At 38.7% G+C, this 12,882-nt stretch overlaps 1 protein-coding gene across 1 annotated transcript in view; it reads right to left on the bottom strand.

Moving 5' to 3' along the window:
- oprl1 (opiate receptor-like 1) overlaps positions 1 to 12,607 on the bottom strand; it is a 37,259-nt gene extending 24,652 nt beyond the window's left edge. The window contains exons 1-2 of the mRNA XM_017486496.3: positions 12,380 to 12,607; positions 11,884 to 12,093 (exon numbers count right to left, since the gene is read on the bottom strand). Coding sequence (XP_017341985.1) covers positions 11,884 to 12,083 — 200 coding nt within the window. The 5' untranslated portion in view covers positions 12,084 to 12,093; positions 12,380 to 12,607. The remainder of the gene's footprint in view (positions 1 to 11,883; positions 12,094 to 12,379) is intronic.
- Between the last annotated feature and the right edge of the window lie 275 nt (positions 12,608 to 12,882).

The raw sequence follows: 12,882 nt of genomic DNA, 5'->3' as shown, positions 1-12,882 counted from the left end.
CATTTCCCTTGCAATAACTGCATGAAGCCTTATTGGTTTCTTCTATTGTGGTGCTTTTCTAGGCTTTTACTGCAAACTTTATCAGTTGTTGTTTGTTTTGGGGGGTTTCTCACTTCAGCCTCCTTTACAGAATGTGAAATGCATGCTCAATTGGGTTAAGGTCTGCTGACTGACTTTACCAGTATAAAACCTTACACTTTTTCTCCCTGATAAAGTCCTTTCTTGAGTTGGCAGTGTGTTTTGGATCATTGTCTTGCTGCCTGATAAAGTTCCTCTCAATAATTTGGATGCATTTCTCAGTAAATTGGCAGACAAAATATTCCTGTAGACGTCTGACTTAATTTTGCTGCAACCATCATGAGTTACTTGATCAGTAAAGATTGGTGAGCCTGTTCCAGAAGAAGCCATGCAAGCCCAAGGCATGACACTACCTCCACCAGGTTTCACAGATGTGCTTGTGTGTTTTGGATTACAGACCTTTCTTCCCATTTTAACATTTCCATCACTTTGGCAGAGGTTAATCTTGGTTCCAGAACTTTTGTGGCTCATCTCTGTATTTCTTTTTGAATTCCAATCTGACTTTCTGATTCTTACTGCTGATTAGTGGTTTGCATCTTGTGGTAAGGCCTCTATATTTCTGCTTTTGAGGTCTTCTTGAATAGTGGATTGTGATACCTTCACCTGTACCCTGTGGAGGTTGTTGGTGACGTCACTGACTGTTGTTTTTGAGGCTTTCTTCACAGCTCTCACAATGTTTCTGTCATCAGGCATTGTTGTTTTCCTTGGCTGACCCATTAGAAGTCTGTTGCTCAGTATTCCATTGGTTTCTTTCCTTTTCAAGACATTCCAAATTGTTGTATTGTCATTTAAACAATCTATTCTATGTAGTTTAACACATCTATATATAAATACCAGGAAATAAAAGCTGAAATTCTAAATTATCTTCTCACATTCATCTTTTGCTCTTAAACCCAAATGTCTTCAGTCTGCAGCTAAATAAATAAATAAATAAATAAATAAATAAATAAATAAATAGGTCTTGCCATTCCAATAGTTTGAGGGGACTGCATTGCATTTTTTATTTATTTAAAAAAACATACCATTTAACAATGTATAGTTAATATAGTTTATAATTATAATTTATTGTTGTGGAACATCCCCAGCACATGGTAGTTACAGTCATCACTTGTATTATAGCAGCAATAAACAGTCATTCCCCTCACTGTCCTTTCATATTTTTTGTTACAGATAACACAAAGTGCATAACAAAAAATGCAGCTTACTCAAAAAGCAGAAATCAAAAGTCCACTGTAGTGAAGACTCTTCAGTGATGAAAAACTGATCATTACAGAGTGCTGATCTCAGCGCTGAGGTCAGGGGGCCTTCAATTGCTGATTTGAAGCAGGATACATGAAAAGATAAAGCAAGGCATCAGTGACATGGTAAATCTGGGAGATAAGTGAAATCGTTGATACGTGGCAATAATTTGTATAGTCCAATATACCGATGGTTGACTTTATGACAACCAAGGCTGAAGGGGATGTCCTTGGTAGAGAGCCATACTCAGGGTTGATACACTAATGTGTCAGTTCTGCCTCAATCAGCAAACTCCTTGTTGCTATGAGTTACCTGTTCGGTGTGCTCAAGAATTGCGTCCCGCACTTGTTCGTTCCACCTGGACACTCATCCTCTGTAGGAAGATCTGTGGGGCTGGTATCTGACGGGAATAGTGAGGGTTGGTAAACGAGTACACATTGGAAAGGGATGAGCTGAGACAAGGTGCTGTTCTAGACAATGTCTTGTAAGTGTCAATGCCTTGATTTTGATGCAGGTGGCTACAGGAAGCCAGTGGAAGGAGACAAAGACGGGTGTGGTATGGGTCTTTTGGGGTTGTTTGAAAATAAGGCACACTGCTTAATTCTGTATGATCTGAAGGGATTTGACTGAATTGGAGCTGGTTGGGAGGCCCAGGAGTAGTGTGTTGCAGTAGACCAGTTTTGGGATAACAAGAGTCTGGACTAGTAGTTGTGTTACATGATCAGTAAGATATGGTTTGATTTTCTTGATGTTATTCAAAATGCATCTACTGGACCCTGCAGTTGTTGAAATGTAGTCTGTAAAGTTCAAGTGGTCATCCCAAGGTTGGCTGTCCTGGTTGGCTTGAGTGTGGTTGAGCCTAGCTGTAGGGTGAGGTTGTTGTTGACTGAGGGGCAGGGAGAGATGACAAGGTGCTCCATTTTTTACCAAGATGAGCTTAAGGTGGCATTCCTTTATCTAGTCCAAGATGTCAGACAGGCAGGCATAGATGTGTGCTGAGATCAATGGATCTTCAGGCTTGAAGGAAAAATAGAGCTGAGTGTCATCAGCATAGTAGTGATATGAGAAATCATGAGACTCAATCATAGGCCCAAATAATGTAGGTGGAACATGTCAAAGTAATATTCAGATGAAAGCCAGGACCCAAGCTTTCCCAGCATAACATTCCCAGAGCATCACACTGTCAAATCTGGCTTGCATTCTTCCCATAGTTAATCCTGATACCATATCTTCCTAGGGTAAGCAACGCACATGCACCCGGCCATCCACATGATGTAAAAGAAAACATGATTCATCAGACTAGGCCACCTTCCTCCATTACTCCATGGTTCAGTTCCAATGCTTAAATATATAAATAATTGGGGGGAATTTAAAATTATTTGGAGATAGCCTTATAACCTTTCCCAGATTGATGAGCAGCAACAGTTGTTCTCAGTGAGAACAATGATGTCCTTTCTTCTTGGTATGATGGTGTAACATACCTGAGTGCTCCAGAACACCAAAGTGCCAAAAGCTCTGCTTCTATAGATATAGTCACACTTCTTGATGATTTAACTAGTCTTGTGCATCATTAGTAACCTCTGGCTGCTAATTCCTCTCTTAATGATTGTGGAAATAAGAAGGGTGTACTTTTTTTTCTCACCTGGTTTCTGAATGTTGGGTTACCTTTTGGGGGAAAATGACTACATATTGAAATCTTTTGTGTTTTTTGTTGAAGGGTATACTTTCATTTTCCCATGACTGTAATATAAGTACAAATACACATGATATTCTAAACAGATACCCAACATAATCTTGTTAGTATAGTCTAATGCATTTTCTATTTTGAAACATGAATAGGGTCTACCTAACCTTGGGTTAATGTAATTTTTATAAAGGCCTCAAAGAGCTTGAGATTTGGATAACACAGTGACAGTTAAGTTGATCTGAATTTACTGTTACTGATGTCATTTGGTATCTGCACATAAACAGCTGTGAACACTAAATACAATGCTTGAATGCCAGACAATTTATGCATGGACACACACACACTCACGCTCAGACACTAACAGCCATCTGAGAGCAAGAGCTGAACATTACAGGTCTGCGCACTGGATCCAGTGAATGGTTTGGAGAAATTATCCTTGCAGACATAAATCTGTACCCCCCATAAAATGCCATGTGAGGGTTCATTAGTGCAATTGGTTGTGATACCCTGGTCAGAGCAGCAGCATTGTGAGCTCTTGTACAGCAGACATTTATAGATGCAACAGATGCACCATTATCATCTCTGGCAGAAACCTTCATATATACACAAATTTCATTTCAGACATAAAACCATAAACAAACCTGGCTCTGAAGTCCAATTAAAGTTATTTCATGAAGCTGTCAATTAAAGTGAAATAAATGCATTATCCTGCATGAACTACGTAATTAGCCACATTAAAATGAGCTAAAGCTGGTTCTGTCGCCACTGTCATTTTCCACTTCAACTGCATATAATGGACATGTTTTCACTCTTTCTACTTTCTTTGTACTGCAAGAACAGCTGTCTGGCTCAGGCACATATTTTAATACAGGCACAGTTCTCTGCTGTGTCCAGTCAGCAGTGTAATACAAAACCAGATATCCCTCCAAAAAGAATTTGGCTAATTACATTCTTTATGACCTTGAGGCATGAACAGCGCTTACAGAAGGAGGCCCATAAAATGGTTAAAATTGCAAATATTTTGGTTTGTTTAAAACAACTGATAAGAAAAATAATCCAATAAAAACCTAAGTATAAAACCAGAATTAATCCAAAAGTTATCAGATTTAGCTGCATGTTGTTTTAATCAAATACAGGGATAGATAAATATCACTTTATTGATGAAGTTGATATTAAGTTCTTATTGAATTTGTTAAACAAACTACTCAAATAAATAGTATTGTTTCTAATAAAAACATACAATCCCTTTTTACCAGGTTTTAATGGGTTTGACAAAATGTCCTCCTTTAACGGAAGAAGTGTAAAGACAGTGAAAACACAGAACAGGCTTAATGATCTCTGGCTCACCCTCCAGTTTCATGCAATGAGGATTTCTTTTAGAAACCAGCAATTAAATGTACCTATTAAAGCTTGTTAATGTAGCAGAAGCATTATTAACTGCTCCCACAGTCCATACTGCTTATGTGGCATACTCCATCAATAATCTTATGTAACCATTGACACCAAGTCTGCCCCACACTCATCCTACAGACACCACCCCAACCCCACCCGTGCCTACCACTTAATTGGCAGCAGGCGTCTGATAATGAAGGGATCACCAGATGAGCAGAACAGATCATCATCATCATCATCTATACAGAAGGCAAGACTGTGATCATAGCTAGGTCACAATAAGCAAGTGATATCATCACTCATGTTACAACAGAAATAATTTCTTTTGTTCTTCTTTCAGAAGCTAAGTCACAAATACATGAAAGCAAACCTCTTCACCAGGTTCAATCAAATCAGGGCAGATTTTAGACTGATAAACAGAACACAGTAAAGATATGTAAATAATGTAAATTATGTTTTAATTATCATAATACACATACAGCAGTGCTTGAAAGTTTGTGAACCCTTCAGAATTTTCTATATATCTGCGTAAATATGACCTACAACATAATCAAAGTAGACAGAGATCTACTAGAGCTGCAACAACTAATCGATAAAATCAATAGTAATCGATTATGAAAATTGTTGTCAACGAATCTCTTTATCGATTAATAGGTCTACGCATGGCATGTTTACTCATCGTGTTAGTTCTGTTCCCAAAAAGATGCATCGGAGTGTACAGATCAAAGTTGTGTCCCAAATGACTTATTATACACTTACACTATGCACTACATACTCTACCATCTAGTGTATGCATTTTAGAAGGATAGTATTATCTCAAATGGAACACTAGCGTTTTTTACTAATCAGAAATATAAGCCGTTTCCCAGCCGTGTCTGTCATTATCGTCTTGTTCTAATGAGACACCCTTAGAGTGTGACCTTAGGCTAGAAACCGGGGCCACTCAAATTCTCAGAGCACGTAGGCATCACCGCGTGTCACTGATTATTCTCAGAGTTTTCGTCCTTGGACGAAACCCCAAACATCTCAGCCACCACTGAATGGTCTCCTGTGCAATAGGCCCATAAGCGCCAATAGTCTCCCAAGATCCTGCTTTATCTTGCTCAGTGTTGATGGAATTGACCCTACGCATGTTGGGGATAGAAACGCCCTCATCGTAGTAAAATCCTTATAACAACTAGAAAAAGTTGTCCACTGCACTGGGGAAAGTATACTTTTCAAAGGTTCAACCTGAGCCCCAAGCTCTTCATTTGGTCGAGAACAACATCTCGATGTTGAACCGCCAGTTCCCTGGATCACGCTAGAATTAACCAGTCATCCAGGTAGTTTAGTACATGGAAGCCATGGAGTCACAATGGAGCCAGAGTGACCTCCATGCACGCTAGTGACATCCAAGCTAGCGATATTTCTATGTGGAAATATGCACCTTTTAGATCTATCGTAACAAACCAGTCCTCAAACTGAATCTGTGGAACGACAAGTTTGGGCTTCAGCATCTTAAACCTGTATGTCCGAAGAGTAAAGTTCAGATGACACAGATCTAAAATTGGCTGCATACTCCTATTTTTTGCGGACCAGGAAATAAAGGTTGTAAAAACCTCAAGCAACCTCAAACAAGAAAGAGTACTACCGCATAGGCCTTGCCCACCAATGCCACAGTGGCCTTACACGGTGGCTTGGATGGCAAAGCCAGCCCCCCTAATTACCTGCCATCAATGGGGAGAGGTAGTTCGCGTGCGCCTCCTCCACCTTCAGCATAGCTAAATAGCCATGCCATTCATTCCCCACAATGGCCGTATTATCCAACATCGTAGGGCTATAAATACGGCTTATGCATGGTTTTCCCCCAGAAGCCTGATATTTTCTCATGCAGTTCTGGAAGAAAGGGGAGTTTCTGCAGTGTAAGGGATTTACTTTCACTGGGGAGAAAAAGGCTCATCCAGCCTTAGTAATCACTTCAACAGCTCTTTATATGCTGCTCTCAGTTTTTAGCACATCCTTCTGGCTGCTTGGAGTCAGAGAGGAATCATTACTATTATTTTTGTGTGTGTGTGTGTGTGTGTGTGTGTGTGTGTGTGTCCCTTTCCATTTCCATAGCAGAAGGAGGAGTCATGACGCGAGTTCCAAAATCCAGCGGAGAGCCGAATCCGGAAGACAGAGCAAGAGATAGAGCAGCGCGCGTGTCTGGCTCCCCTTCTGGATCCATAAGAGATCCCCCGAACCTGACATGGCTAGCTGCCTCGGCAGCAGCCAGCCCAGATCCACGAGGCTCTGAAACCCAACTCACTTTGGCTTCCGAGAAGAGCGCGAGTCGCCAGCCGAGCTGCTTAATGTAGGCATTACCATGCGCAGCCTCTCGAGGCTTCCATCGCATGCTACATCCCTAGACACTTCACCCAGAAAGTGTGCACTATTCTCCGTCCACTTCCTCAATTCTCTCACTCATATTTTTCTCTCGTGCTCATTCCTTCTTTTTTTTTTGCTCTTTTTTTAAAGGGATAAAAAAGTTCTGAGATTTTGAGAAAAGATAGCAAGGAAATGAAGCGTCTTTTTGTTTCTTTACACAAACAACTGACATGCAGTCTTTTGCTGAAGATAATAAAGGCTGATGGCGCGGTTCACAGGTGCCATATTTATATCACGCGACACGCTTAATTGCCACGTCACCTGATCATGGCAGGTCTATAAATAGGCATGATTTTACACAAACTTCAGATGCCAGTCACACGCGAGAGGCACTCCCCAAAGTGTTATGCTAAACGCAACGTCGAAGTTCACTTTGAAAGGGAACACATTGTCAACACATCATTTGATGTTTTACTTTGTGATTTTAATTTATTTTTGAAAATATACACTCATTTTAAATTTGATGACAGCAACACACTCCAAAAAAAGTTGGGACAGTCGACTGTTTACCACTATGTAACATCACCTTTTCTTTTAATAACACTTATTAAGCATTTGTTAACTGAAGACACCAGCTGGTTAAGTATAGCAAGTGGAATTTTATGCATTTCTTCAGCTGCGCAACTGTACAGGGCCTTTGTTGCCTTATTTGCACTTCACAATGCACCAAACATTCTCAATTGGAGACAGGTCAGGACAACAGACAGGCCATACTTGCACCCACACTCTCTGCTTATGCAACCATGCGCTTTCTCTGGTGAAGAAAATCACTGTGAAATCACTTGGCCAGATCAATAACACCCTCCAGGAGGCAGGCGTATCTGTGTGAACAATCAAGAGATGTCTTCACCAGAGTTTTCCACAAGATGTAAACCACTGATAAGCCTCAAAAACAGGAAGACCATATTAGCCAAAAACATTTCATTAAAAAAAAGAAAAAAGCTTTTCCATTGTGGAATAACTTCCTATAGACAGATAAGACAAAAAGATCAACTTTGTAAGAGAAGAGTATGGAGAAGGGTACGAACTACTGAAGTAAATCACTTGATTTTATGGCGTGGCCATGTATGGCTGCCAATGGAACTGGCTCCCTTGTATTTACTGATGATGTGACAAAAGCAGCAAGATGAATTCTGAAGAATATAGGGCAACATTATGTGCTCAGATTCAGCCAAATGCTTCAAATCCATTGGTCGGTGCTTCACAAATGCATACAGATGACCCGAAGCATACTTTTAAAAGCAACCCAATACTTATATATGGCAAACAAGTGGAATGTTGTGCAAGTAATTCACCTGAACAGAATCCAATTGAACATGCATTTCATTTGCTGAAGGCAATCCTGAAGACAAAATGTCCTTGAAGGCAAGAACATGCAGGAACTGAAGATACTGTAGTAAAGGCAGAGCATCACCAGGTAAGAAACCCAGCATCTGGTATTGTTTATGGCTTTCAGACTTCAGGCAGTCATTGACTGCAAAGGATGTGCAAATAATTATTAAAAATGGCCATTAGAGTTATGATTATGTTAGTTTGAGCCTACAATCCACACTACCAAAAGTAACTCATGCTGAAACTGTTTACATTAAAAGACATTGGATCATGGAGACGACACAATAGTCCATTAGTAAGAAAAATATCTTACTCAATCCCTAGAAATCTCACTTCACCTTCCACCCACAAAGAATGCACCTTGGATCATACAAAATCATCTGCACCTCTCTGATATGATTGTTTAGGATTCTCAACTCAAATTTAGGAAAAAACAAAAAACAGTGACAAGATTCCAGTGGCATTTTAATCAGAAAGTTCTGGTGATACTGGATACACCTTTCAGGAATGAGGAATGCATCATGCAGCATATGTGCCATTCTGCTCTGGACAGAAACCACCAATATGGAAATGGAATATATTGCAATAAAATTATATTATATAAATAATATAAATAATTATAACAAACCATGATAGGTCAACAACTGTTAGGAATCTATAAACATTTGCATTAGCATCTGAATTAAATATAGCAGTTACTAAAGATGAATGAGTGAATATAGCATAATTTAAAAATGAAGCAAATGGTACTTATTTTAAGTATATTTTAAATGTACGCAAATTTGCTCACACCAATGCTTGACTTAGTTTTAAATAATGTATTCCTGAATAATAAGCAAAATGCTGATTTATCATCATCATCATCATTAGCTTCAGTAACTGCATTATCCTGATCAAGATAGTAGTCAATCCTGAACCTATACTATGTACATGCTACTACTATATGCACACTATTCTGTTTACCGATAGCAGTTGACATCTAAATGACAAGTGGAAAGTTGATAAATGAAGGCTTTCATTTAACTAGTCCACTAGCTGCAAGAAGTGTTCCCTGATTCACTGATGCTCAATACATTAAGAGCCAGGGAGTTATAAACCTTTGAACAGGTTGTTTGGTGTAAATTGTTATTATTTTGCATTCTGGGAAACGTAAATATCTTATGTAGCTTCTGAAGGGCAGTACTACATGAAAAAATAAGATCATTAAACAAAATTATAACAAATTACACCAATCATCCTGTTCTAAGGTTTACATCACCCTGGATCTTAATGTAGTGTGTTACCTTCTAGCATCAGTTAATGTTTGCACCTTTTGTAATAGCTTTGTATGAATCCCTCAATTATCCGAATTGTGAAAAGATGGATCTGAACATCATATAGCCACTGTTGGAAAGGGCTCAAATATGCTGAAGATGCTGGAAAAGCAAATAATGTGCAGGACCTGGTGGATTTTTTTGAAGAACAGTGAGCAGTTTAACTGTTCAGGACAAACAGTGGCCTCATGAACAACAATCACAAAACATAAAAGCAGTCATTGATCATCCAGGTAACAAAACACAGTATTAAGAATGAAGTATATGTAAACTTTTGAACTGATACATTTGTGTAAATTCAGTTATTATTGTGTCTATATGTAAACATCTGTTATGTGAAATAGTTCATTTAGGGCAGTACAAAATAAATAAAAAAATGCAATTTTAATGATCCTTCTTTTTTTTAATTATTAACATTTGGCAGATGAGCACAACTGTAGATTTCGTATACTAGCGAGTTTTTGATTTATTGTTTAACCAAAAACTTCCAATAAACTGTCAACTCGTGCATTTACATATGTCAAATATTATGACTGTGTAAGAACTTGTAGCAGCCCTGTTTTAGAACTATAAAAAGACTTAAATATGATTTGTTGAAATCCATCATAAGAAAACTGCATATGTCCATGTTTGCTGGGTACAATACACGAGTGCATTTTGAATTAGAAAATGCAGTTACTAAGTTTCTAAGTGTCTAAATTCTCATTTATTTTGCATGATAATACCAATACATTTTTTGGAGATACACGTTTTTCATCAGACAACAAAGGTATGCAAAAAATTATCATGGACTACGTTTACATGGACAGCAGTAATCTAATTATTGACCTTACTCTGAGTAAGATAATAATGTAATTAAGGTGTTTACATGAGTCGCTTTTAGAATACTCCTGTCATGTTCCCGTTTTACATGTTTTAGAACATAATTAGATTAACAGCCCGCGTCATTATGTCACCGCGCCACGCCGTACGACGTCCCTCCAGAATTTCACGTATCAACATACAGTTCGTCTTCATTATGGTACCGTATACAGTTTTGGGGGTTTTTATTTATTTTTTTTACAAACGCTTTAAGTGCAGTTAATTATTTGTCATGCTATACGTGCTAATAGACAACTGCTTGAAGCGGTGGGTGTGTCCCAAATCGCGTAGTTACCGTCTATATAGTAGCCGAGATACATGTATTTTTCCCCACTACAGGCCTATAATACGAAAGTATGCGATTTGGGACACAGCCGAACTCTCTTGTTCAACGTAAAACGTAAAAATGCCGTGTGTGATCGTGTCCTGTCGCAAAATGCGGTGAAAACTCTCACATGACGCTCATAATGTGATTAAGGTGTTTACATGTCACTACTACACGTCCATAATGCGACTAAAACAGGAGTACTCCACCTGTCTTAATTAGATTATTGCTTACTTCGATTATGACCTTAATTAGATTAAGGTAAGTAAAAATTGCTGTTTACATGGTAGTTTCTTAATTAGAGTATGGTCTTAATCGGATTAAGAGTGGATTATTGTTGTCCATGTAAACGCAGCTATGGAGAGGGAAAGGTAGCACAGAACCACTCAAGACAAGTTTACTAAATGTATACAAAAGGACCAATGCCTGTATAAGCAAAAACTTCAAGGCAGGTTAAAGGAGTATCAGCCTTCAACCAAACAGACAAATGTTGAGTGGGTGAAGAGGGCGGGGGGGGGGGGGGGGGGGGGTTGCTGGGACTTGGCTGTTTATTGATGAATCATTCATACCTCATTGATAACCACACAAACAACTAATTGTTACTCTTGCACTACACAGCAACAGCACAAATGGTCAGATAAGAAGTAATAGGGTGTGTAGCATTGTACTGCTTGTGACAACTGAAAAAAAAATATATTATTAAGAGGAAGAGACAGAGAGAGGGGGTAAATAACTAAAATGAGGACAGGTTAATCACAAACCACAGTCTATGTTCCTGCTAAAAATCAGTATATAAATAAACTGAACCAATGGTAAACAAAAAGATCAGACAAGGCCTAAATAGAAAGGAAGCAGTTCCTGAATTACCACTCCTAATGCAACATCGTAGCCAAGTACATTTTTAGAAAACATCAGTAAGATAAGAAAAACTCAAAAAAATGTATTCATTAATGTATTTGAGTAATAATAATTTTAAAAAAAAAATTACCAGCTGGCAAAGATACCAGCTTCACAAGCTCGTTATGTGTTTTGAAAGCTGGTAACTGGACAGACCAAGCTGTTGTTGTTTTTTTTTTGTTGTTGTTTTTTCTCAGCAGTGATAGTATTTGTGGCTTACATACCAAATCCAACAAAATGAATTCCTTACACGAATTCCCAATAAGTTTACGTTGGATCGTGTCAACAATTGTTTTCTGCCAACCATTTCAAACAATTATTCATTAGCCATGTGGATACACAGATGGGTTTACCTGATAATGACATACATCACCAAGCAGTTTCCTACGAGTCCCACCATGCACACGATCATGTAGACCAGTGCAATGGTGATCCTCACGCTGCGAGGAAACAGGTCGCCTTCGTCGCTGAACTCAGTGGAGTTGTTTTGGGATCGCGACTCGTTATAAAGGAGAATATGCCCAAAGCCCAACGACTCATTTATGGACTGCATTTGGTGACGCCTGTGGGTTAAGAGTGAAACAAGAGGGCTCTGATATACACCTTTACCGTATATAACGTTTGATTTTAGCCGAATAAAACCATTCGTTCAGCAGGCTCAGGCATTTCGCTGTAGTCGATTTATAAAAGGCGTCAGTAGGAAAACAGTACTGCAATACATTAACATGCATTGTAACTAATATGACTGGAACCAAACGCTCACAATACACCATTCCAAGTAATCATTTCTGAGATCGCTTTCCAGAGGAATGTCGCTACAGTGAGACATTCTAATAGCAGGTTACATACCGTAAATCAAGAAGAAATTTCTAAATCCGTAGGGTCTCTTGAAGACGACTACAAATACGTAGGTTCATACGGATGCATCTGAATCCAATGAAGAATGGTTAAATGTAGTTGATATCATTCACTGAACCTCATGCGGTTTTCAGCAGTTTGTTTTCCGAAGAGAAATTTAGCGGAAAGCAATACTGAGAGCACTGCATACATCTCAAGGATGAGAGCAGCGGTGTGGGTTTTTTTTCACCCTCTCTCGCGCGAAGGGGAGGTGCGGTAATGGGTTTTTGCTTCTTCTTGCGAATCTCTAGTCGCGCCTTGGATCTGCAGTCAGCATCTCTCTCTCTCTCTCTCTCTCTCGACAGACATTCATACAAACGAAATGAATTGCAAAGGCTGCTTGTTTATTTGTTTGTTTAGAATAAGGGTTATGCCTTTATATTATATTATATATATATATATATATATATATATATATATATATATATATATATATACATATATACATACATACA

This window comes from Ictalurus punctatus, chromosome 15, assembly GCF_001660625.3.
Source record: "Ictalurus punctatus breed USDA103 chromosome 15, Coco_2.0, whole genome shotgun sequence".
NCBI lineage: Eukaryota > Metazoa > Chordata > Actinopteri > Siluriformes > Ictaluridae > Ictalurus > Ictalurus punctatus.
The sequence above is the reverse complement of the archived record's forward strand: the minus strand, read 5'-3'. Positions and strand labels throughout refer to the sequence as shown.